This window comes from Protopterus annectens, chromosome 2.part1 (assembly GCF_019279795.1).
Source record: "Protopterus annectens isolate FY-2018-M chromosome 2.part1, PAN1.0, whole genome shotgun sequence".
Lineage (NCBI taxonomy): Eukaryota > Metazoa > Chordata > Ceratodontiformes > Protopteridae > Protopterus > Protopterus annectens.
The window spans coordinates 1690783679-1690807559 of record NC_056729.1 but is presented as its reverse complement, the minus strand read 5'-3'; the positions used below and the strand labels follow the sequence as shown (position 1 = coordinate 1690807559).

General features: G+C 39.7%; 1 protein-coding gene across 2 annotated transcripts in view; it reads right to left on the bottom strand.

Annotated features, from left to right (window-relative positions):
* The window catches only part of PIK3CD (phosphatidylinositol-4,5-bisphosphate 3-kinase catalytic subunit delta), a 912023-nt gene that overhangs the window by 270657 nt on the left and 617485 nt on the right, over positions 1-23881 (bottom strand). For both annotated transcript variants that reach the window (XM_044063126.1, XR_006363658.1), the window contains exon 12: positions 17424-17554. In XM_044063126.1, coding sequence (XP_043919061.1) covers positions 17424-17554 — 131 coding nt within the window. The remainder of the gene's footprint in view (positions 1-17423; positions 17555-23881) is intronic.

The following is a 23881-nucleotide window of genomic DNA, read 5'->3' as shown; positions in this document are numbered from 1 at the left end:
ACCGGATGTTCATAAGGATCTTTTGCATATATCCCATGTGCCTCTGCAATATTAATTAAAAGGTATATGTGCCTTTAAGAGAGATATTGCTGCTTGAATTGGTGTTTCATGTGATCCTACACACTGAGCCAGTCTGACGTGAAGCTTTTTGATGGTATAAAGTACATCTTTTTCTCCTTACCTGTTCATCTTGATTTTTTTTTGGGTTTCTAATACCGTGATGGGAATGGACCCTGTTCCTTAGTGAAAGTATTATTAAATTTAGTATTGTTTCAGTCTTTGATGTTAGAGAGAAGTGCCCTTTGCAGCACCTGCAATGTGCCCAGTAATGACTCCTACTGCAATCCGTACAGAGTTACATGTATTGGTAACACGTCTAAATATTATTGTAGATTCTTTTTTAAAAGACCCGTTACTCTGACTACTACTGTAACTGTCTACTTATTTTTCTTCCACATTGCCCTTTTTTCTGCCTGTAAATCTTGGTATTTTATGACTTGTGTACAAAAGACACTGTATTGTAGATTCTTATTTTATAAGACCCGTAGATTCTTTTTTATAAGACCCATTGCTCCTACTACTACTGGAACTGTCTGCATATATTTCTTCCACATTGCATTCGTTTCTGCCTGTAAATCTTGGTATTTTATGACTTGTGTACATAAGACACTGTAGTCATTGGGTGTAGCAATTTCAAAGATCAATGCTACTTTTGCCTTCTTTTCATGGACTACTATATCTGTTTTGCCTGCACCTATTTTTGAACTGTTGATAATGGTTGATCCAATGTGATATAAACTTCATCACTTTCTATAATGCTTTGTGGTTCATTTCCAGTATTTTTCAGTCACTTCAGTAGTATAATGTTTGCACAGTCTCCAATGCAACAGTCTTCCCACATTACTATGCCTTTCAGTATACAGTCCTTCTGCCATTAGTATATCACAACCAGCAGTAAGATGTGTGACTGTTTCCAGTTCAGTTTTACAAAACCTACATTTTTCTATTTCTCCCACATGTTCAATGGACTTTGTAAACCAATGTGTATGTTGTCCACTATCTTGGCCTGCCCATATTAACCTTTCATCTTTTGGCTTAAATACACTTTTCCTTAACCTTTCCTGCATTTGAGTTTGATCAATATGAGGTTGTTCCAAGAGTTTTCTATACTTGCAACTATATTTATGCATTATCTACATTTCTTGTCTTCTCATCTGATCCTTTACCTTATATTCTTTCTTTTGTTTTTTTGGCACATTCAGTTGCTGCCTGATTTTTATCTACTTCTGGTTTGACATTCATTCCTGCTTGATGGTGATATGCTTCTGCTATATTAAGCATGGAAGTCATCTTTGACTTATTCTCATCATGTTTTAAAACCTACATTTGGGTCATGTGAGGTCAGCAGATATGTATGCAGTCCCATGATTGGAGATCTATACATGTAATCAGTTCCGAGAAGGCCCATACCTCCTACAGAATGGGGAATATATAGTCTTGGTATACAATGATTTTTATAAATCATTTGATGAGTATGAAGCATCCTTCTTGTTTTCCTGTCTAACCTATCCAACACCTTTTGAGGACAGTCAATCACTCTAAAACTTTAAGTTAGGACAGAGAGAGCAAATTTGTTTATAGATGGGACTTTATTCCTAGATGTCAAAGCTGTTTTCAGTATTAATTTAAGTCTTCTAAAATATTGTTTACTAAGTTTTATTCACATTTGTTCATGTTTTATTGTTGACCCTTCATCAATTTCCAAATATTTATACACTCCCTCTTGCTTAAGTTCTTTTATATCACATTCCTGTCCCAAACTGATGTTTTCTATGTGCTGCAGCATTATTGCTTTAAAGTTACTTTTGCACATTTATCAAGACCAAATGACATTCTTACATCATCTGAAAAAAATTTGACCACTTGCAGTTGTGCTTTCAGTTCCTCATCTGATGAACTATACAGTTTTAAATCACCTACAAAAAGAAGATAAGTCTTGATACTTTGTCATTTTCTGGGAGCCAAATTATATCCATGACCTAAACTGTTAAGTAAACAGCTTAATGGATTAAGGGGAAGACAAAAGAGCAGTGGTGACAAAGCGTCTCCCTGGAACATCCCCCTTTGAATTTTTATCCATGGAATAATAATTTTTCCTTTATCATGGCTTAACTTGCAAAGTGATTTGCCACTGTTTCATAGTCACTGTAGTGTAATCAATCAGTGTAGGGTGTATCTTATACATTTTAAGCATGCTTTAATCCATGAATGTGGGATACTGTCAAATGCTTTTTTTGTAGTCTATCCACCCATACTTAAATTCTTTCCCTAACAACAAATGATCCTTTGTTCTATATGACTTTCTTTTATTGCCCTTTTACTCTATTGCCATGATTAAGTTTTCTTCTAAATGACTATAAACTCGGTCGGCACCAATTCCAGTGTATAATTTATACATTGTTGGAAGGCAAGTTATTGGTCGATAGCTTTTAGGATAGCTTGCAGGTTCACTCTTAAGTAGGAGTATTGCTTTGCTGTTGTTAACCAGACTGGTGTCTGTTCGGGTGCGTATATAAATAGTTCTTACTCATGGCTAAATCTTCATGTAAAGATGTTAATACTTTTAGCAAGAGGTTTGGTACTGTAGCTGGGCCTGGGGTTTTCCAGTTAGGACCTTTTCTTAACTTTGTTTCAATCTCTGTGGCTGCTACTTCATCCTATTTCATATCCTGTACATTTGAACTTATTATTATTTCTTTTACTTCTTCTATCCATTTAGCATCTTTGCTATGTTCCATAGGATTTTCATATATATTTCTCCAAAATCTATTTATTTCTTCTCTTTTTTGGTGGTGTTTCAATTACTTTTGCCTTGATTCCCAGCTCTCTACAAAACGTTTTTGGGTCATCAATAAATTGCTTATTTTGTTCTTTTTCTTTTTATTTATCTGCATATCTTCTATGTTTTTCTGCCTGTGCTGACATTTTTAGTTTATTATTTGTGATGGTGCCTGATAGGTCCTGATCTGTCCTGATGCTGCACATTGCTTTTATCACGTCTATCTTTCTGAGTATTTTTGTTGATCTGATCTCTCTTCTATACTCTTCTAGCCGTGATACTTATTGTCTTAATTGCTTTATAGTTTTCTCTATTCAGTAATTCCATGATGGCATTCAATTTCTCCCCTTCCTTTCCCTTGCTGCCCTGTGTTCTTGTGGTAAGACTTTATCTGTTATTAATTTAGCTGCACAGTAATATATCCTATTTATTTCTGTTATATCACACGAATCTCTATGGATAATCCTAATTACTGTATTCATTTGTTTTATCAAACTTCTAATTCTCCGTACTTTGAGTGTCCTTTGCTCTTTCCTGTTGTGATGTTATCTGAGTTAAATTTTCTACACTAACTTTTTCACTTCAAGGGTAACCCATAACCTCATTTTCTATTTCTTTTACCTGTCCGTTACTAATCCTCTTTTTTACTTTTCCTCTTTGGTTTCTTATTTTTTGTATTGTAAAAATGTTCATGTTCACATGCCTTTGCCTGTAGTTCTTAGCAAATATCTTTGGAGCTGCTCTTTTTGTATTGATTAGTTTTGCTTTCTCCTTTGCATAAATATTGCACCATATTAAATCTCCTTTTCTTTCCCATGTCCATACTTCTTCAGATGTCTCCTGCTCCTCCTGTTCCTCCTTACTTGGATGACACATTGTTCCATCTTGCTGTGCTATAACCTGTGTTAGACATTCTACATTACATTCTTCACTTCACAGGTATTCCGTAACTACAGCTTCTATTTTTTTTTACTTCTACTTTACTAATCTTCTGTTCTACATTCCCTCATTGTGATCCTATTTTTTTATTGTGAAGTTTTCCATATCTGGATGCCTTTGCCTGTATTTCTATCTGAATATCTTTGAGGCTGCCTTTTTTGTGTTGATTAATTTGGCTGTCTCCTTTGCATAGATATTGCACCGTATCAGAGCTCTTTTTCATTCCCATGTCCGTATTTCTTTTTTATAACTTTCAAAAGTCTCTAGATTGTGTTCTTTATATTATTGCACTTCCTCAGTCGCTTCTTTTTCCAAATGAACCAAGGTTTCTTGGTTCCCTATTAAATCGATGGTTTAGCTTGTCGAAATGCTAAACATCGACAGCTAAACTCCAAAATGGCAAAACAGCGAATGAACAACTAAGCAAATTTTTTCTCAGGGAAAAAAATTCTTGGCTGTTACTGAGAATTTGCCCTTTCCCCCAATGTAGAGCGATCTCAGAGTTAGGATATTTAGTTAGAGGGGTGTGGGGGGGGGGCACAGCCCCCCACTTAATTTGGGTTTAAAGGTTTTTGTGGTGTCCATCGGCCAAGCAAATGTTTTCCCTGGGAAAAAATTTGCTTAGGTGGTCGTTCATGGTTTTGCCATTTTGGAGTTTAGCTGTCAATGTTTTGCATTTCGACAAGCAAAACTTTCATTGATATAATAGGGAAGCAGTTTCTTGGTCCATATAGTGTTTTTTCATGGGTCTGTTGTATTAATTAACACTAATTTGCATATGAAGCTTCTGACAGTTTTTCTTTGGAAGTATTTTTCTTTCTTCTAATTTCTCTCTTAATCTTTTCGTATATCTTCTGTCTCGAACTTCTGGGCTTCTTTCATAATAGTAACAATACATAATTTCTTTCTTATCCTCAACAGTCCCCTCTATCATCTGTATGGCTCTTTTTTGGCCTATCAGTTTTTGTGATTTTTGTGGATGGCTACTTTTTTCTACAAAAGGGGGGGGGGTCATCCTCCCCCTGGGCCTGGCCTAGCCCCCTTTTAGGAATGTTTCCATGTCTTGAGGATTCTACATTTTTTTCCAGTCCTGACACCAGTGCATCTACCTGGATTGGGCACTTTTTATCCTGGGTCTTGTGCACCCAGCTATCTTTTTTAATTTTTAACCTACTTCTGTCCATGATATACACTATATAAAATACAGTCTGTATGTCAGTGTCGTCTTGGTGATATTTTGTAAAAAACAGGGTCCACCTCATGAAGGTACTCTGCAAGACTTGAGGATGAATTAATGCCCAGCAAGACTACTCTCCTTTGCTTGCTGATTTATCATCTCTCCATTCGAACCCCTCATCTTGACAATGTGCATGCTTTCATGTGCACATATATTACGCTTGCTGCTACGTGTGTACCCCAGAAATAAGGTAAGCAGTGAGCTGCATGGAATACAGTATGTAATGTATATGCAAATGCAAGTGGAGCATGGATAACAGAGATAGAGAGAGAGAAAAGAGAGAGAGAGACAGAGACAGAGAGAGAAGAGAAGAGAAGAGAAGAGAGAGAGAAAGAAATACTCAAAAAGCAGAAGTGGTTGTGGAAGGAAATTAAGACATCAAAGGCCAGAATTAGGTAAGTATTGCAAGCTTTGCTAGAACAAGAGGAAAAACTTGATAAACTCTTTAGAGAAACTCAGGGAAGCATAAAGAAATAAAGGAAACTTTTTTTAATATATTAACCCCTGGATTCTGCAAGCCTTGCACAGCATGCAGGATTAGTGCAAGAGCTCTAGCAGGCAATATGTGTGCCGTGCGATCCAGGAATAGCCCTTAGGGGCGTGCACGAGTACTCCTGCACTAGTCCTGCACGGACTCAGCCCCTATATGCAAATTACCCATTTGCATGAGAAATCCATGCAAATGAGGTGAATTTATGATCCAGGAAGCTGGAAACTGGCCATGCAGAGCTAGTGTAATCTGTAGAAATGTTCTCCGTTAGTAACCGAGTACATTTCTGCAAATTCCAAACCGGAGCCGTGACAGCTCCAAATAAAGGGTGCATATCATTCAGGAAGCATGCCAATGGCCAAGTATAAGGCCACTGGCATTGAAAACAGTCGAAAAAATTAACTTTGATTTTTTTCAGCAAATCCTTGTTGTTTAAGTGTAGGGCAGTGGCGCGCAAACGGGATCAGACTAAAAATAAAACAAACCCCCAAAATAAGCATTCTAACCAAAATCACTATTCTGCCATTATAGTCAATGGCAGGCAGAAGACAACATGGCCAGTGAATAGTGGTTGCTAAGGGGGGCAGGCTCAGTGTGGGACATGTAACTACGCGTTAGCAGGCAATTCTATGCAAATGAGGGGAATGATACTGAATCCCAGATTTCCCCTGCATGCTAGTCAGCTCCCAACAGTGTAAGAGCAGGAATAGCTTGGTGCAAGCCTAGGAGTTAGTTGACATCATAGGGGGTGTGTCAGGCATACTGTAAGCGGATTGGAGCCATGTGGCTCAGGTTTGCTCCTAGCTTAGCACAGCTAGGCAAGGGGGTGTGTCTGAGTCTGCTTAGCACTCTTTATATTGCCTAAGTGGGTGTGCATGCTGTGCACCGGGTTTTAAAGAACAAAAAAGGTACACCAGGAAATAGCAGCTCTGTGCACATGAGTATTGTGTTTGTGCGGCCCGCCCCTGGTCTTAAACAAGAAGGCAATGGGAAGGGAAAACAGTAGTAGGAAGTTAATCAAGGAAAACTAGCATAGCTGGCAGGTGAAATGTATCAGAATCAGCCAGTTACACAGGCAGCAGACCAGCCCAGACCAGAACACTACTATAAACTATGCAAACACCTTCCCCTTTGGTTTTTCCCATACTCTACACCACTGGTATATACAAGCAGGGAACTTTTAACAAACAAAACTACAAAATGATAGGGGCTGCAGCAGGCATCATACAACAACATGTGCAAGGGGCTGAGGGTGGTGATGAGGATGTGAATGCTGCCGACCAACCCACAGTGAGGAGACTGAAAAGAGTGTAAAGACCCAGGGTAACCTACCAGGGGCTACATGGGCTGGAGATAGTGGAGTGCTATAGGGTAGACAGGGATCTCCTACAGCAAATTGTTGAGCTGTGCTGGCCATGCCTGACACACCGAACTGACAGAGGGGAACCCATCCCAGTGGATACCAAGATATGTGTAGGCCTAGGAATACTAGCCACAGGTACCTCCCAAAGCTTAACTGGGGATATCATGGGGATCTCACAGGCATCAGCATCCACAGTATTCCACCAGTTCCTGGATGCCATGTCAACACATGCCAGTGAGCACATATATTTCAACACCCGTGAGGTGTTGGCCAGCAATATGCATCTCTTCCACCAAATAGCAGAATACTATGAGGTAGTGGGTGTTATAGACTGCACGCACATATGCATCAAAGCACCACCCGGTGATCAGGGTAGGGCCTACATCAACTGCAAGGACCTCCCCTCCATCAACTGCCAGGTCATGTGGGATGCCCAGGGCATTATAATGAATGTGTGTGCTGGCTGCCCTGGAAGCTATCACAATTCCCATATCTGGCATCTGACGCAGCTGTGCCAGAGATTTGCCAATGGGGACATCCCCTACGGTCACCTAGTGGGGGGATGCTGGTTACACAATGGAGCCGTGACTGATGACACCCATCAGAAATGCACACACACCCAAACAAGAATGCCATAATGAGGCACACACACAGACCAGACATATAATAGAGACTGTGTTTGGGATGCTTAAGTCACAGTTCTGGTGCCTGGACACATCTGGTGGAGCCTTGCAGCACTTACCAGCTACATATACTCAAATTGTTATGGTATGTGCCATGCTACACAATATGATCCTGCGAAAACAGCTGCAGGGCCACACAGTCCCCCACCAATGCCAAGGCCTGCACAGGCACAGAGTGACTCAGAGGAGAAACAACCTGAGCCTGCCCCAGTAGGCAGATGGGGGCGTGCCCAGTATGCCCTGGCCTTGGTAAAGAGGCAACGCATAGCACATACACTGACACGGTGGGGACCCAGAGAATGACACCTCTCTCTGACTCGCACATACAGTAAAAGGGATGCCAAACATGACACTACCTGTGCTCAACCATGTATAAGGAGTGTACTATGTGCATCCAACATAGGCAGCCCTCCAGCACCATCCTCAATACTGGCACACCCACCGGGTAAGTCAGTCAACCTACCAATTGCTGAATGGAGCAGAATGTGTTGTTTCCTGTATCTAGGGTATGGATGTGAGCATGCAAGGGAATCGGGTGGCTGAATGGTATGGCAGCAGATAGTAGACACCCATAGTGGCACCATGATATCTGTAACAAATACTGGAGTCACCATAGTAGCCAGTACTGCACAGGGTGACAAAACCCACTGCAGGAAATGTGCTGGGTGACGTGTGTCCATATGACTCACACATGCCAGTCAGGCAGGTACACATACCCAACAACAGCCTCAACCAGCAGGACAGGTGTAGACAAACACAAACAGAGCCTGTGCTATGGCCTCTGAATGATGCCTATGGGTAATCTGCCCCCCAGGCCTACACAGACTACAGCAGGTCAGGCAGTCGAATGTTAGTTCTGAAGGGTAGGAAGTCAGACACTAATATGTAGGGCAACCAAAGCTAAGACCTGTAGTACACTGATATGCCTCTAGTCAGCATGATAGGTTATAATACAGAATGAAATAGAGTACCTGACATACCAGTACAGTCATAGCAAATGTGTACAAGTGCCAGATGTGCTCCCCATCCTATGTAGACATGTAGAAACAGTAAGGTGTGCCCCACAACCATGTAGCAATGTAGAAACAGTCAGGTGTGTCCCCCCAATCCTGTGTAGCAATGTAGTAACAGTAAGGTGTGCCCCCCAATCATGTGTAGAAATGCAAAAACAGTCAGGTGTGCCCCCCCACAATCCTATGTAGAAATGTATTAACAGTCAGGTGTGCCCCCCACACCTATGTAATCATGTGGAAACAGATTGGTCTACCCCTTCCCCCAATCCAGTGTAGAAATGTAGTGACAGTCAGGTGTGCCCCTCCAATTCTGTGTAGAAATGTAGTAACAGTCAGGTGTGCCCCCCAATCCTGTGTAGAATGTAGTAACAGTCAGGTGTGCCCCCCCACTCCCATGTAGACATGTAGAAACAGTCAGGCGTGCCCCTACCCTTAATCCAGTGTAGAAATGTAGAAACACTCAGGTGTGTCCCCCCGCAATCCTATGTAGAAATGTAGTAACAGTCAGGTGTGCCCCCTCCTATGTAGACATGTGGAAACAGACAGGTCTGCCTCTTCCACCAATCCAGTGTAGAAATGTAGTAACAGTCAGGTGTGCCCCCCAATCCTGTGTAGAAATGTAAAAACAGTCAGGTGTGTCCCCTACAACCCTATGTATAAATATAGTAACAGTCAGGTGTGCCCCCCACTTCCATGTAGACATGTAGAAACAGTCAGGTGTGCCCCTACCCCCAATCCAGCGTAGAAATGTAATGACAGTCAGGTGTGCCTCCCCCAATTCTGTGTAGAAATGTACTAACATGTATGAGTAGGTATAATACGAGTGGCCAAGGTAGCAAGATAGGTTGTAGCATTTGCACAATATGCAGGTCTGTGTGTGTTAGGATGGTGTGTGTTTCATAATGTGTGAGAGTGGTCAGTATGTATGCATGTTAAGGTAAGACCTGGTGGCCGTTGCCCACTACTACTGATGACAGGGACAAGCCCTCACAACTGCAATGCCAAAGACAATCCCCACCAGTATACCACATGCTAACAGTTAGCCATTGTAAATGTATGGTGGTAATATGTGTCACCATCCAAAAGACTGACATGGGATGGCTGTTGGGCTAGATATACAAGCAGTACACAGGGGAAAGTACCCCAGACATACAGTATATATTGTGTCATTGTGAAATGGAGATACTCTTGGAATTGTACATACAGGTATGCATCACAGTAACTGAACCTGTAGTAGGGATTACTGGTGATGTCTGCCCGAACACGTGCAGATCACAAAGGAGGTAGGACTGATGTATTAGAAAACAGCTGATGTACCTACACATGCCAGCATAACTGGAATGCCCCAGGCATATCTGTGTGTCAGATGCAAGTAGTGTCCATAGCACACATGCACCCAGCTCTTGCAAACACCACCCACAGTCACCTCTCTTGTCATATCCCTACTGTGGGGAAAGGGTACAGTAACACCCCACCTCTATATGGCAATAGCAGAAGACTGCAGCATGCAGTGCAGGTGTCCCATGCAGGTGTGTCCCTGGCTGTAGGTAGCACCCTGCCAGCCTCTGCACCACCTGATCAAGACTGATAGAAGGTATTGATATGAACACCGATCACACCTACCCTGTCACCCCAGGGGAATATACTGTATGGTGGTCTGGGACAGTAGGACTGACAGAATGCAATGGCCCACCACATCTGGCCTGCAGCAACAGCTAATGCCCCACAGGCTTATGCCAAAGGCCTGTGTCTCACACATACTGCCAATGCATGTTATATCATGGACATCCAAGTAACAACATAACACACTCCACATAAGCCATATGCAAGGCCATATGGACAAACCACAGTAACATGTCCACCATGTCCCACTGCATGAACTGCGGACCAACACTAACACACACCTGTGATGGGGTGATACCCTTAGGGAAAGTATCAGAGAATGTATGCATAATGTATGGAAGAGGTTAGAATAATGGGAGTGGGGGGGGAGCATGGGCAGCATGGAATGTGCAGGGTCCGACACCAAGCTGTGTGCACACACTATCCCTGGCTGCAAACACATAAATGAGTGGCTACACACCTGCCCGTACACCACAATAGGGTAAATGTTCTGTCCCATGGCCCCTGCCTCTGGCTAACCTGTGTGAATCTGTACAACTGTGAGGCATTGCCACAGCAAGATAAGCCCATACTGTCATGTTGATGGGCATACAAGTATGGGATCCTCTACCAGCACTGTACCAAGGTGCTGAACACAGACCCAGCACCAAGTGTCTGCAGCTCCCCCTCCAGAATGGTATAACTTACCAAGAATACGTAGGTGTCTGCCCACAATACTGGACACAGCTGCAGTCACCCTTGTCACCCAAGACATCACTGTGAGCAAGAATGTCCATCTGACAGTACATGAGGACAGAAAACATCACTGGAAACCTATGCATTATGTTAATTTGCAGTCTGCAAAGTGGAAAAATGGTTTCCTCCACTTAGTGAAATACTATTTCTTCTAAGTCAGGCTCCTCAACTGTGCAGCTGTCTTCCAAGTGACTCACTCCCATTATGTAAACATGAAAATGTGTAAAGGTCTTTTCCACACTGTGTACAAAGAAAATTATTTTATGGGCAAGAAAGGCAATTATGAGTTTAAGATTCCTCTCTCATTCCACATATATATATATATATGCTATGTAATATATTTAGAAAAAAATGGATTATTTTAACATCAAACCAAGACATCAAGAGTTTGGTGGGGGATGCGCCATTTTTCTTTAAAATAAAAAGAACTTGTAGAGATAACTGTGTTATAGAAAACATAATCGTAGATTCAGCTCTGATAAATTAGGCTCACGGAAGTGTTGGGAGTGTAGTTATTGTAAATACGTATACAGAAAATAATTTTAAGCATCCCTTAACAAAGTTGATGTTTTAGACAATATGCTGATTGTAAAACTAGGAGTGTAGACTACTTGGTGAGATATGAAGCTCGTAAAACAATTTATGTTAGAAAGACAAACTGACATTTTTAAGATAGAATAAATTTATGAGCATATAAATGATATTCCGAAAGGTATAAAGGAGACTGCATTTGCCAAGCATGGGTAAAGAGCAAATGTTTAAGCTTCCAGTACTGGAATAAGTGTCAGAAAACCCAAGAGGTGGAGATATTAAAAACTATACTGGTGTAGAGAAGATGAATTCTAGAGTTAAACGCAACTTGTTTCACAGGTTTAAACAATCATGTTTCTTTAAAACCAATATTAAAGCAGACAGGGTTGAGATATTAAACTTTTAGCTGTATATACATAGTTGTGCTGTTAATTAACTGTGTTTTAGCTAAAAAAGTGTTTTATAAATATTTAAATATTGAACTGCTTGAGTTTATATCTTTATCTGATTGGATGTTTTTAAAAATGGTGATGTGGAATGATGTTATTGTGTAATTCATCCGATGAAGTTTTTTGAAGTTAAAATACGTTTGTGAAATAGTGAAATATAAGAATGGAAAATTAATGTTGTAAATCGTGCTGTTATATGTTTTTTTTTTCTTTCTACAGAGTTTGTGGTGATTTAGTCATTGTTTTTCACAGTTATCCATTTTTATCTGTGAGAAAAAGAAAATGTCAAGGGGGACTGACACAAGGACTTGATCTGGGGTTCACCACTAGTGAATGGTCTTTTGGAGGACAGAAAGCCACCTACCCTAATGTGCAGTGTTCTAATTTTGACTCATTTTGCTATATAATGAGTTACATAGGGATGAACATTTAGCTGAGACAGTTTACCTATGATACCCAAGTGCGAGATGATATCAAATACCTTTCTGAGTTCCAGATAGGCAATGTGCATTGATTTGCCCTCTTGATTGCCTCAGTGACAAAAAATTTGCTTCTCTGTAAAAAAAAAAAAAACATAAACAGAAATTTAAGTGGGGGGCTTCGCACCCCACACCCCCAATGTGGGGGGCTATATGTCCCCCCCCCCACTTAAATATACCAACTCCAAGATCGCACCATAGTGGAGGAAATGGCAAAGTCCCGAAGACGACCCATCTAATTTTTTCCTCTGAGAAAAAATTTGATGTTCCATGACTTTGCTATTTTTCCATTTCGACAGTATTGGGTCGACTAAATAGCATTTGCTATTTAGTCCATTTGATAGCATCATATAGACCCAATGATAACTAGTGGTGTGCCTCATTGCTCAGTACTGGTACCCCTCCTTTTAATATGTACCCCCAGACTGGATATATTGACCTGTGGTTAACTAAGTCTGCAGATGACTCCAAACTGGGTGTTACTGTTAAATTCCCTCTGATGCCCATTTATTACATCAGGAAGCAACCCTCATAAACAAATGTAGTATAGAAGAAGGGATAAAATTAAATGCAAAACGTGTAGCATTGTCAACAACTCTCTCTTCCTCATTAAGTCTCTTGCTCAATGTACAGTATAGCCAATATCCCACGTCACAATGATAATGCAGTCAAGGATCTTGGAACCAGGGTCACAGTGATAATGGATCCAGGGTTAATAATTCCATCATTGTCATCTACTAGGATCATAAGTTAATAAGTAAGGCTATGTACAGTGGTCATTGTCCTCACATAGTTTATTTGTATCTCACCAAAGCATTTCACACTATTCCCTCTGATGCCCAACACAAGTAGTCAGACAATTCTTCTGGTTAACATACGTAACTAAGATCTAAAGGCATGTCATCCATTTCAAAAGAAGTTATCATCCTTCTGTACACAGCCTTATTCAGACTGATTGTTGAGTATAGTGCACATATTAAGCAACTGGAGAGGCCCCAGAGGTTCCCAACCAAGAAGATTGCCAGACTGAAGTCCCTGAGCTACCCAGGAAAGGCATGAGTTGCTCAGGGACTTTAGGCCAGCCATCCTCCTTGTTAGCATTTAATAACACAAATTTCTTGCTTAACATTAAACTGCTCCCCAATTATAAAGATATATTTTCATAAGCTTTACATTAACAGTCCTTTTCAAACTACTGTTGCAATTCTTGTTCCGGTTAGTAGTTCTCTTATTTCTAGCACATTTAAGAACAACCTCACATCTTCACTTTGGCTGCTGTATATAAGCACTGTTCAGAATTGTGTAGATTTGATATGCAATAAAAAAAACATACCAGGAGCCCTGTTGCATTCATAAAAAGTCCAGATGCAGAAGAAAGAATCTGCTTATTGTATACAAGGAAGACTTTTGGTGCAGAGTCGTTATACAAATTAATCTTGTTGAGGAACAATAGAGTAATGTGAGAATTTATGCCCAAGAATTGTGGGAACACAAGTATGGATAAAAAAAAAAGGTTGCCAGTGTGCCCATAAAACATATACCTTGTAGCACACTGCTGAATGATAGCAACATAACGTGATGTAAGATGTTAGCATGCTGCAGTGGGGCTGCTGTCAGAACTGTGTATGAGCACAGCAACACAGTAACACAACCCCCCCCACACACATACTGACACTACTGAGCTCCTGTCAATGACAACATTTACAGCTCCAGATCATCACCACGTTATTCAAATTATTCTTCAGCTGTGACAAAGGAAGCAGAAACAATAACGAATTTCACCTGCCAAGTATGCAGATAAGGAAGAAAGCATGATGACCCATTATCACATACCTTAGGAAAAGATGATTATAACAGTGTCATCTGAGAAAGCATGTCTAGAGCACTATATGTATCGGATGTCCTTATTTGCTTAGAATATAACCTTGTTTTGAGCACTGGGGATGCAGAATAATTTAATATCATAAGAGGTTTCAGTATTTAATTTTCCTATCCTGTGCTTGCCGACTGCCTGGCTGGCCACCGACCAGAACCAATCATGCTGGAGTAGTATTCAAAGTAAACTTAAAACATGATGGGTGGGCAAGAAATGGAAGGAGGGGTATACAAATGAAATATTAAAACAAAGTTAGCATTTGCATTTAATAAGATTTGAAAGGGGAACAACAGTAAGTGTGCCTAAAGCATAAATAGGATTGCTCTAAGACCCTAAGATGGTGAGGGAATAAAAGAAGCTCTGTAGTTTAAGGGCAAATGGTCAGAGTATTTATCTACACTTTCAGAGACAAGGGTACAGAGGGTATATGTGGCACTGGAAGATCAGGTAGAAGAAGGTTCCCTACACCTTTCCCTGTTAATATCCACAGGAGACCTTTTGCTACAAATGAAGTATATTTTATAGCATATGTGTACAACACTATCCCCCTTTCCTCAGTTTTTGTAATTTTAAGCATTGCTTATGTGATTGACATATGCAGATCATTTTGTCATGCACAGATTAACCTTGACTAACAGGCCATCTGCTTGATGTAATGGATTTGCACACATGTTGTGATAATTAGTTACTTAAGAATATTCATTAACCCCATTACCCAATAAATATTCTTAATGCAAGGCTCCCTGTGGACTGAAATGTCGACTACAATGGATACACACAAATGGTGTGGCACTGTTTAGCTCAAAATTATTCAGGAAGCACCCTTAAATTTTAATAGCCATCTCATTAGAAAAAAATCAGGAAAACTTTCATGGGATAACTGAAAAAATGGTTAAGAAATGACTAAATCAGATGGACTATTTTAAAATGTTATTTTCTATCAGAGATACTGGTAGTGTTCATACCATGTCACTCAAACGTTTTTAGCAGAAGTGCTGTGTTGGACAAACACAAATAATAAAAAATAAAACTTCAGAATACACATCTCAACCATCCATTTTTTGCAGACCTTTCCTGATTTTAAATCTTGCTTTTGCCCTCTCCTATATAACATTTTTGATTTTTCTGCCAAATTATGAAGGACTGCAGTCCAGTAATAATGCCAGAATTTAGTGTTTCATACTCATTGCTTAGAAAATGTATGCTGATGCAAAACTTATTTTATTAACCTTTTATATAAATTACAATAATATTTAAACTTGTCCTTGATTTTGTACCTTTGTCCCTCAATTATTTTTTTTAAATTTGCCCCAATTCATTTTTAAACACCTTTAATAAAATATCACTTGTGACACAGGCAAACTTGTATTTATATAAATATAAACACACCATATTAACAAGTTCACATTTACAAATATTATACATCACATATATTGTTTTATACAATATAATCAGACCAACATTACATTATTTGTTCAATTCCTGCCTTCTCTTAAACCTCATTCCTTCTCTAAAACATTTTTTCTGCATCTATTGTTCCCACAATTTAGATTTTTCTATGTAATTTACTCCTAGTCTCCTACCCTTCTCTAAACATCCCATTTCCTGTTCTTTTATTGCTTTTTGCAGTCTTCATTACTTCAAGTATGGTTGGTTTAGACTTTGATTTCCATTTTCTAGTAACTGCTTTTTTGGCAGTAACCAGAATTAAACTTAACAGGGCCTTACTATGCCTAGACAATTCAGATTCTGGATCCCAACTAAAAAAAAAAAAATATTTTTAGTTACAGTCATCTGATCACTCAGTATTCCTGATGGAGAACTCCGTAGGGAATTGTTAAAGTATGTCAACTCATTACACTCTGATAACATATGTTCCCAGGTACCTCTTTCTTCCCCATAACGTATCCAACATTTGCCATCTACCAAGATTTGCCCCTAATTCGTTTTGTTTTCAATAAACATCTTTATTAAATTATCATGTTATGACATAGGCAATCTTACATGTATATAAATGAAAAACAAACACTGACACCACTTTAGTTGCAAAAATTATACATCACAGACACCATTGAAACAACTCTAGTTGCAAACATTATACATCACTTATAGTCTATCTAGTCATTGTCAGTTAAGCATTATATGGCTTACTCAAATCCTGTCTCTGCTCTGATTTGCCCCTAATTCTTGATCAAATAAGTTAAGAGCTATATAAGGAAGAAAGAGTAATAGATTAAAGCCTAAATATTGAGTTTGGGCCATTGAATCACCATTATGTTTGGCTTTCTCAAGAATTCTTGAGGAAAGAAGTGGAAATTAAATGTCATAAAGGCAACTGTCTATGAATAATTTTAAAAAATCAGTAGATAACTAAGTATTTATTCGGATGAAAGCATGAATATCTGCACCTATGCTGACAGCTTAATGCTTTTACACATGTACACTCCAGCAAATGCTTTAACTTTGTTGTATTTCTAGAACTTCAATGGTAATCATAAACGCTCAGTCTTCACTGTTGTTCTGCGGTCATTATATGGCTGTTCTGCGGTCACTATATGGCTTGCTTTATGAATAATCATTATCTGCTTTCTGTGTAGTAATTCCACGGGTGATAAATATCCATGAAGTATGCATAACACATTGATAGGGACATGCATAACACACATGTTAATGGTTTGCTACTGTGCATCTCGGTATGATAGTGTCCTACCTTATTGCTTTGTTTACCAAAATAACTAAATGTCCCAACACAAAGGATTGATTGGTATGTACATGGCAGACAAGGAGTTTGGTTTACTTTTCAGAGTCATACTGCTTTCTGGTTTGCATGCACCAAAATATATGGAATTGTGCAAAATATTTATGAATACCCTGCTTCTCCAAGTAAAATAATAACATTGCAAATGTAGCTTAACATAACTCAAGCCACCTATATTAGAAAACACTGATGTAGCAGCATTTAGAGATCTTCAGAATGCACAATATTCATATTATCCACACTTATAAATGTTACCAATTCGTTCCACCAGATGACCAACCTGCTGTTAAGGGGCTTTTGCAGTACATTCCATTTCTTGAAATACCTAAATAAAACTCTAAAGTTTAAATTGCTTTTCATATGGTTCACATAGCAAAATGAACTTGTTTTTAAAACATATTTACATACCTTTTCAAAGGAAGGATAATAAACAGGATACTTGGAGACCTTTGGGAAAGTGATCATAATGGCTGTAGCACCTTCTGTGTTGGGGTTGTTCTGTACAGTTCCCATGGGATTCACTAATTCTCCTTTGTCATCTAAGAAAGAGTAACATTAATCATTCATGTTGCCATACAGAAACTGACTGTTCAACTATAGCTGTTTTATTGGTCAAATGTGCTGTTTTTCTCCTTAAAATATACTTTTTTTCTCATTGACACAATTAACGTCCAGGCAAAATGTTTTGCAGTTTAACATATAACATCATTGTTTTTAGTTTATCATTGTAGTTATTAGTATGTCACCCAATGTTTTTTGTCCCTGCAGTTGACCATAAGCTACTCCCAGGGCCTTGCCTTATCCACCAAGTCTACCAAACCTTCTTGCAGCCACCATACTGATTACAACCTAGGCTCACAGATAGTGAGGAAGTTGAGGCCTCCTGGTTAGTGTCACATTGCTGTTGAGAGAGTTTTTTCTGTTTTAAGGCATATTCCCTTCCACTGTACATACTCGTAGCACCCAAGAGGGTGGCATGCAAAGGGCTCACAGCTTATCATCCACTCCTCTGCATGTGACTCAGTTAATAATCCTCCCCCCTTGTAGACAGCAGTCCCCACGTATCCACAGCTTCCACAAAGACTTAAGTGTGGAGGTGTTCTCTGATGTGACCCCACCCCTGGATGGTCATGCCCACCCTCCCTGTCTCACTGTCAAGCACTTGAGCTGTTAATTGAACTCATGTCATCAAGGCTGTATGCCTCTGATGAGATATTATGTTACTCAGCCAGATGACATTTAATCTCCCTTTTTACCCACTCTTTCATGGACAATAACATTGGTGTACTCCATCTTTTTCACTCATCAAAATGAAATAAAAAAAAATTCAACATATTGCTAATCAGAAGATTTGTATGTGTTTGCAGTGAATACAGTCTGTCAAAAGCCCACAGCTAATCATTTTACCATCCTAGAAACACAGAAGCAACTTAACTTACAGAAACAAAACAAAAACACTCAAATCTGTGTACAGGGCTTTTATGCCCTTGATGTCAATAGTCTGTAGTCAATATTTGTAGCTACTGTTACAGCCAGGTATATCTTAGTCATACATCCCTAGGTGAACATTCTCATAGGTAGTTGTGTCCAGTAGATACCATGCCTCATGATCCAGTGATAATCTCTCTCTACCTTTGTAAACAACCACACTTGTGGGTAGAACACAGATCTGTAGCTGTGCAATGAATTAACTCCTTGCTTCCTTTGTTTTGGCTAAACCCACTAAGCCACAAAGACCTCATTGTCAAACAAAACAAAAAAAATGTGTGCTCATAAGGACAGAAAAATAATAAAACAATAGAATGGAAAACTGCAGACAGTCAATAGATCAGAGATAAAAGATAAAAGGTTGAATAGCGAGGAAGTGAAGGTTGGAGTGGGGTTCCCTTCACATGGTCGACTTTTCAGAAAGTCGACTTTCATATGGCCGAGACCATATAATCGACTTTCAAAAAGCCGACCATCTGGAACCGCTATCTCTGAACAGTGCAGAATGGGAAAATTCCCTCTTCCGCACTGTAGTGCGATCTTGTAGTTGGTATATTTAAGTTACGGGGATGTGGGGGGTGCAGGGGGCTTGCCCCCTGTTAACAGTTGAAAGGTAAGTGCTTGTTGTGTGTATTCTGTTTATTTTACATGGTCGGCTTTTCAAAAGTTGATCATATGGTCTTGGCCATATGAAAGTCGACTTTCTGAAAAGTCGACCATGTAAAGTAGATCCGTCCTTATCTAACCTCTTTTCTTTTTCAATGCAACTTATTGTAATTCTTACAAAAAGGTCAGCTACATTCAGGATTGTTACAGAAGACTATATCACAACATCCTAAAACTAAATGAATCTAACTGTATTTTTTTTCTAAAATATTAAAAGACATTGGCAAAAATCTATCCTTCACTATCATTTTAAAATAATATACCATCTTCAAGGCAGCAGCACCTCATTGCGTGTTATAGTTTTTTAGGGCAGTTTCAGCAACATGAAATAGGTTCATAGGTTCATAGTTCATTTACATCTTTTGGGTTTTGTGATTTAGTATCTGTACTGCTTCCAGCAGATTCATTTGTATTTCTTCTGAAACGACACCATCACATTAATCTTCTTTTTCTTTCGGCTACTCCCGTCAGGGGTCACCACATCAGATCAACTGTTTCCATTTCTTCTTGTCCTCTGCATCTTGCTCTGTCACACCAACCACCTGCATGCCCTCGCTCCAGACCTCCCAACCATACCGAATTACTCGGTATTTACCGAGTTTTGGGGTCCAAATGAAGGGGGTGCCACGATTCCCGATTGGCACCCCTTCATTTCTGATTTTTTTGCTTTATTTTTTTTTTAACAATCGCGCTGTCGGAGCTGACATCATCACGTGCGTGATGACGTCATTGCCGTTAGGGCTACCAGCCAGTCGGAATTGAGCTCAAGAGCTCACGTCATTATTTCCGACTGTCTGCGAGCGAGAATACAGCAGCAAGCAACCCTAATGGCAGTAATGTTTGTTTTATTTTTTTACAAGCTGGCTGCAAGCAGGAACCAGGAATACAGCAACAACAAGAATTACAGGGAGTCGCAGCAGTACTATCGGTTCGGTTTGGTTTTATATTTCCAAACGGTAAGCAGCAGGCAGCGCGAGCGGGTAAATGTGGGACGGATAAAGCACCCGGTTAATTAGGTAAGAAACAAAGGTGTGTGTGTGTGTGTATGTGTGTGTACAAATGCACAAATATACATAAATATTTCTGTATTGTACTGACTACTGATATTCATTTGAGAGTATAGTGTGTTCATATAATGTGTTTGTGTTCACACTATAGTCTCAAATGAATATCAGTACAATGCAGAAATATTTATGTATTTGCTTTTTCACTTGATGGCCTTGATAGTGCAGCTAAGTAGATGTTAGAGCAAATGGCAATTGGCTTTACTTGTGGAAACTAAACAACCTTGAGAAGGTTGCTGATGTGGTTGTTGGGGAGTGTTTGAAGTCTTGTGCAGTGGAATGAAACTTTGGGCTGTTATTAGGCTATTTTTTGTACTCAAGAATTTGATTCTACTGTGTGGCTCTGAGTGGGTTGCTTAGTTGGACAATGCTGTGGGGCTTTTGGGGGCTAGAATAGTATCCTCTGTGGTCTCTTCGACTGCATATCAGATTTTTTGTATTAAGAGTTGAGAGCTATGGTGAGAAGTGAGAACACAATTTATATTCCCCCATTATTGGCTTTGTTGTTTATCCAGGTTTTTTGTGCTAAGAGTTTGAGAGAGCTATAGTGAGAAGTGAGAACTGAATTCACTAAATGATAGCCATTAAGTTTCAGTCTTCCTATTTTTCAAGCTGCTGATTTAACACACTGGTATGTTGCACTGACTGTAGTATATAGGGTTCTGGTTTCAAGACTTGTCAGTAACATGTATGGTGATAGCACAAAATTTTATTCTAGCAACTTTCCAAAATTATACAAGCAATGTTTAAAATGTGTCCCTGGTTTTTGACCATTTGCCCCCCACCACCAAAAAAAACTTTATTTGAAAATAAGTGCAAGAAGCTGTGCAAGATGCCTATGGCTTACACTACTGTTCTGTTTATAGTTTGGGAGTGGAAGTAGACTTTTATGATAGAAATGTTCTGAATTGGGCAGTTTTGTAATTACTGGTTCATGCATTTTTTTCATTGCCTACAGTACAGCCTACTGGAAAAATATTCATTCAAACAAGAAATTTAAAATGCACTAACAAGTGTGCTGTATTATACAAGGAATATAACTTAGTCAGGAAGGTGTATCAAAGAAAAGAACACATGTATGTTTCTTGTTTTGTGTGCAATGGACCAATGATTTGAAAACAGCCCAAAGGTAATCTTTATCCACCACTGGCCAGATGCATTTTCTTTGTATGTGGTGTGGGTTTCAGTGCTGTTTCACTGAAAGTGAGTTTCAAGGGCAGAGAAGTTTTAATGTCAAGTCTCTTTTCATTGTGAGACAGTATTGCTTTGTTTATCAAATGTCTGTCAGTGTTTGTGCATTGATGTGCTGCAAAATGTAAAAATAAAATCCAAATAATCATTGATTGTAGACGTAAAGCAGTATGCACACAATAGTGCTTATGGTAAATGGGGCGAAATAGCCAGGTAATAGGACATTGGAATCTGGTGCCATATTTTGTTTGTTCTTCAGTTTGCGTTTGAAAGCTGGTATCCCAAAATTCCATCGGAGTGGGTGGGGTTACATAATTATGTATGCAAATTAGATGTTAATCAGCGTACAGATTTGTACCTATTTTTCATAGGCCTTGTCCAGATTTTTGATGTTTCCAGGTTGAGAGGTATGCCTCTCTCGCCACATCCATAAACCTTATCTTAGGCCTTCCTCTTTTCCTGTTACTTGGCAGCCTCATCCTTAGCATCTTTTTCCCAATATACTCTGCATCCCTCCTCAGCACATGTCCAAACCAACGTAATCTTGCCTCTCTGGCTTTGTCTCCAAACATTCCAACCTGGGCTGATCCTCTAATATACTTATTTCTAATCCTGTCCATCCTCATCACACCCAGTGCAAATCTTAACATCTTCAACTCTGCCAAGTCAAGCTCTGACTCCTGCCTTTTTTTCAATGCTACTGTCTCCAACCCCTATAACATAGCTGGTCTCACTACCCTCTTGTAGACCTTCCCTTTTACTCTTACTGGTACTCATCTGTCACAAATCACTCCTGACACTCTTCTCCACCCACTCCATCCTGACTGTACTCTCTTCTTCACCTCTCTTCTACACTCACCATTACTCTGAACTGTTGATCCCAAGTATTTAAACTCATCTACCTTTACCACCTCTACTCCCTACATCTTCACCATTCCGCTATCCTCCCTCTCATTCACACACATATATTCTGTCTTAGTCCTGCTAACCTTCATTCCTCTTCTCTCTAGAGCATATCTCCATCTCTCCAGGGTCTCCTCCACCTGTTCCCTACTCTCACTACAGATCACAATGTCATCTGTAAACTTTTATTTATTTATTTATTTTATTTTACATTTGTTGACCGGGCTAGTCCAGCTGGATAATTTCCATTTTCAGTGGAGGCCCGGGGAGAAAAGAACCACAAACAAAGGTAAAACAAGTGTTTACTTTGAGATCCTTTGACTATTCCTTTTTGAGACATTATGGATTATAGTTAGTAGTCAAGAAAAAGAAGAGAAAAAATAGAACACATATAATGCTATCTAATAAGAAATCAATTATATCTAAATTAAAATTAAAACTACACTCATTTCAGGTCATTTATATACATGTATACAATATCATAGTCCACGGGACTCCTGTCTGATCTCGTCTGTCAACCTGTCCATCACCATTACAAATAAGAAAGGGCTCAGAGGTGAACCTTGATGTAATCCCACCTCCAGCTTAAATGCATCCGTCACTCCCACTGCAGACCTCACCGCTGTCACACTACCCTCGTACATATCCTGTACCACTCTTATATACTTCTCTGCCACTCCCGATTTCCTCATACAATACCACAACTCCTCTCTAGGCACCCTGTCATATGCTTTCTCAAAATCCACAAAGACACAATGCAACTCCTTCTGACATGCTCTGTACTTCTCCATCAACACTCTCAAAGAAAACATCGCATCTGTAGTGCTCTTTCCTGGCATGAAACCATACTGCTGATCACTAATCATCACCTCCCTTCTTAACCTAGCTTCCACTACTCTTTCCCATAACTTCATGCTGTGACTAATCAGTTTAATCCCTCTGTAGTTACTACAGCTCTGCACATCACCCTTATTCTTAAAAATGAGTACCAAAACACTTTTTCTCCATTCCTCAGGCATCCTCTCACTTTCCAAGATTTCATTAAACAATCTAGTTAAAAGCTCCACTGCCATTTCACCTAAACACCTCCATGCTTCCACAGGTATGTCACCTGGACCAACAGCCTTTCCATTCTTCATTCTCTTCATAGCTTTCCTTACATCTTCCTTGCTAATCCACTGCAATTCATGATTCACTATCTTCACATCATCCAACCTTCTCTCCCTCTCATTCTCTTCATTCATCAGCCCCTCAAAGTACTCTTTCCATCTACTCAACACACTCTCCTCGCTTGTGAGTATGTTTCCCTCAGTATCCTTTATCACCCTTACCTGCTGCACATCTTTACTAGCTCGGTTGCTCTGTCTAGCCAATCGGTACAGGTCCTTTTCTCCCTCCTTAGTGTCCAACCTTTTATACAACTCGTCATACGCCTTATCCTTAGCCTTCACCACCTCTCTCTTTGCTATGCACCTCATCTCCTTATACTCCTGCCTACTATCTTCATCACTCTGACAATCCTACTTCTTCTTCACCAGCCTCTTTCTCTGTATA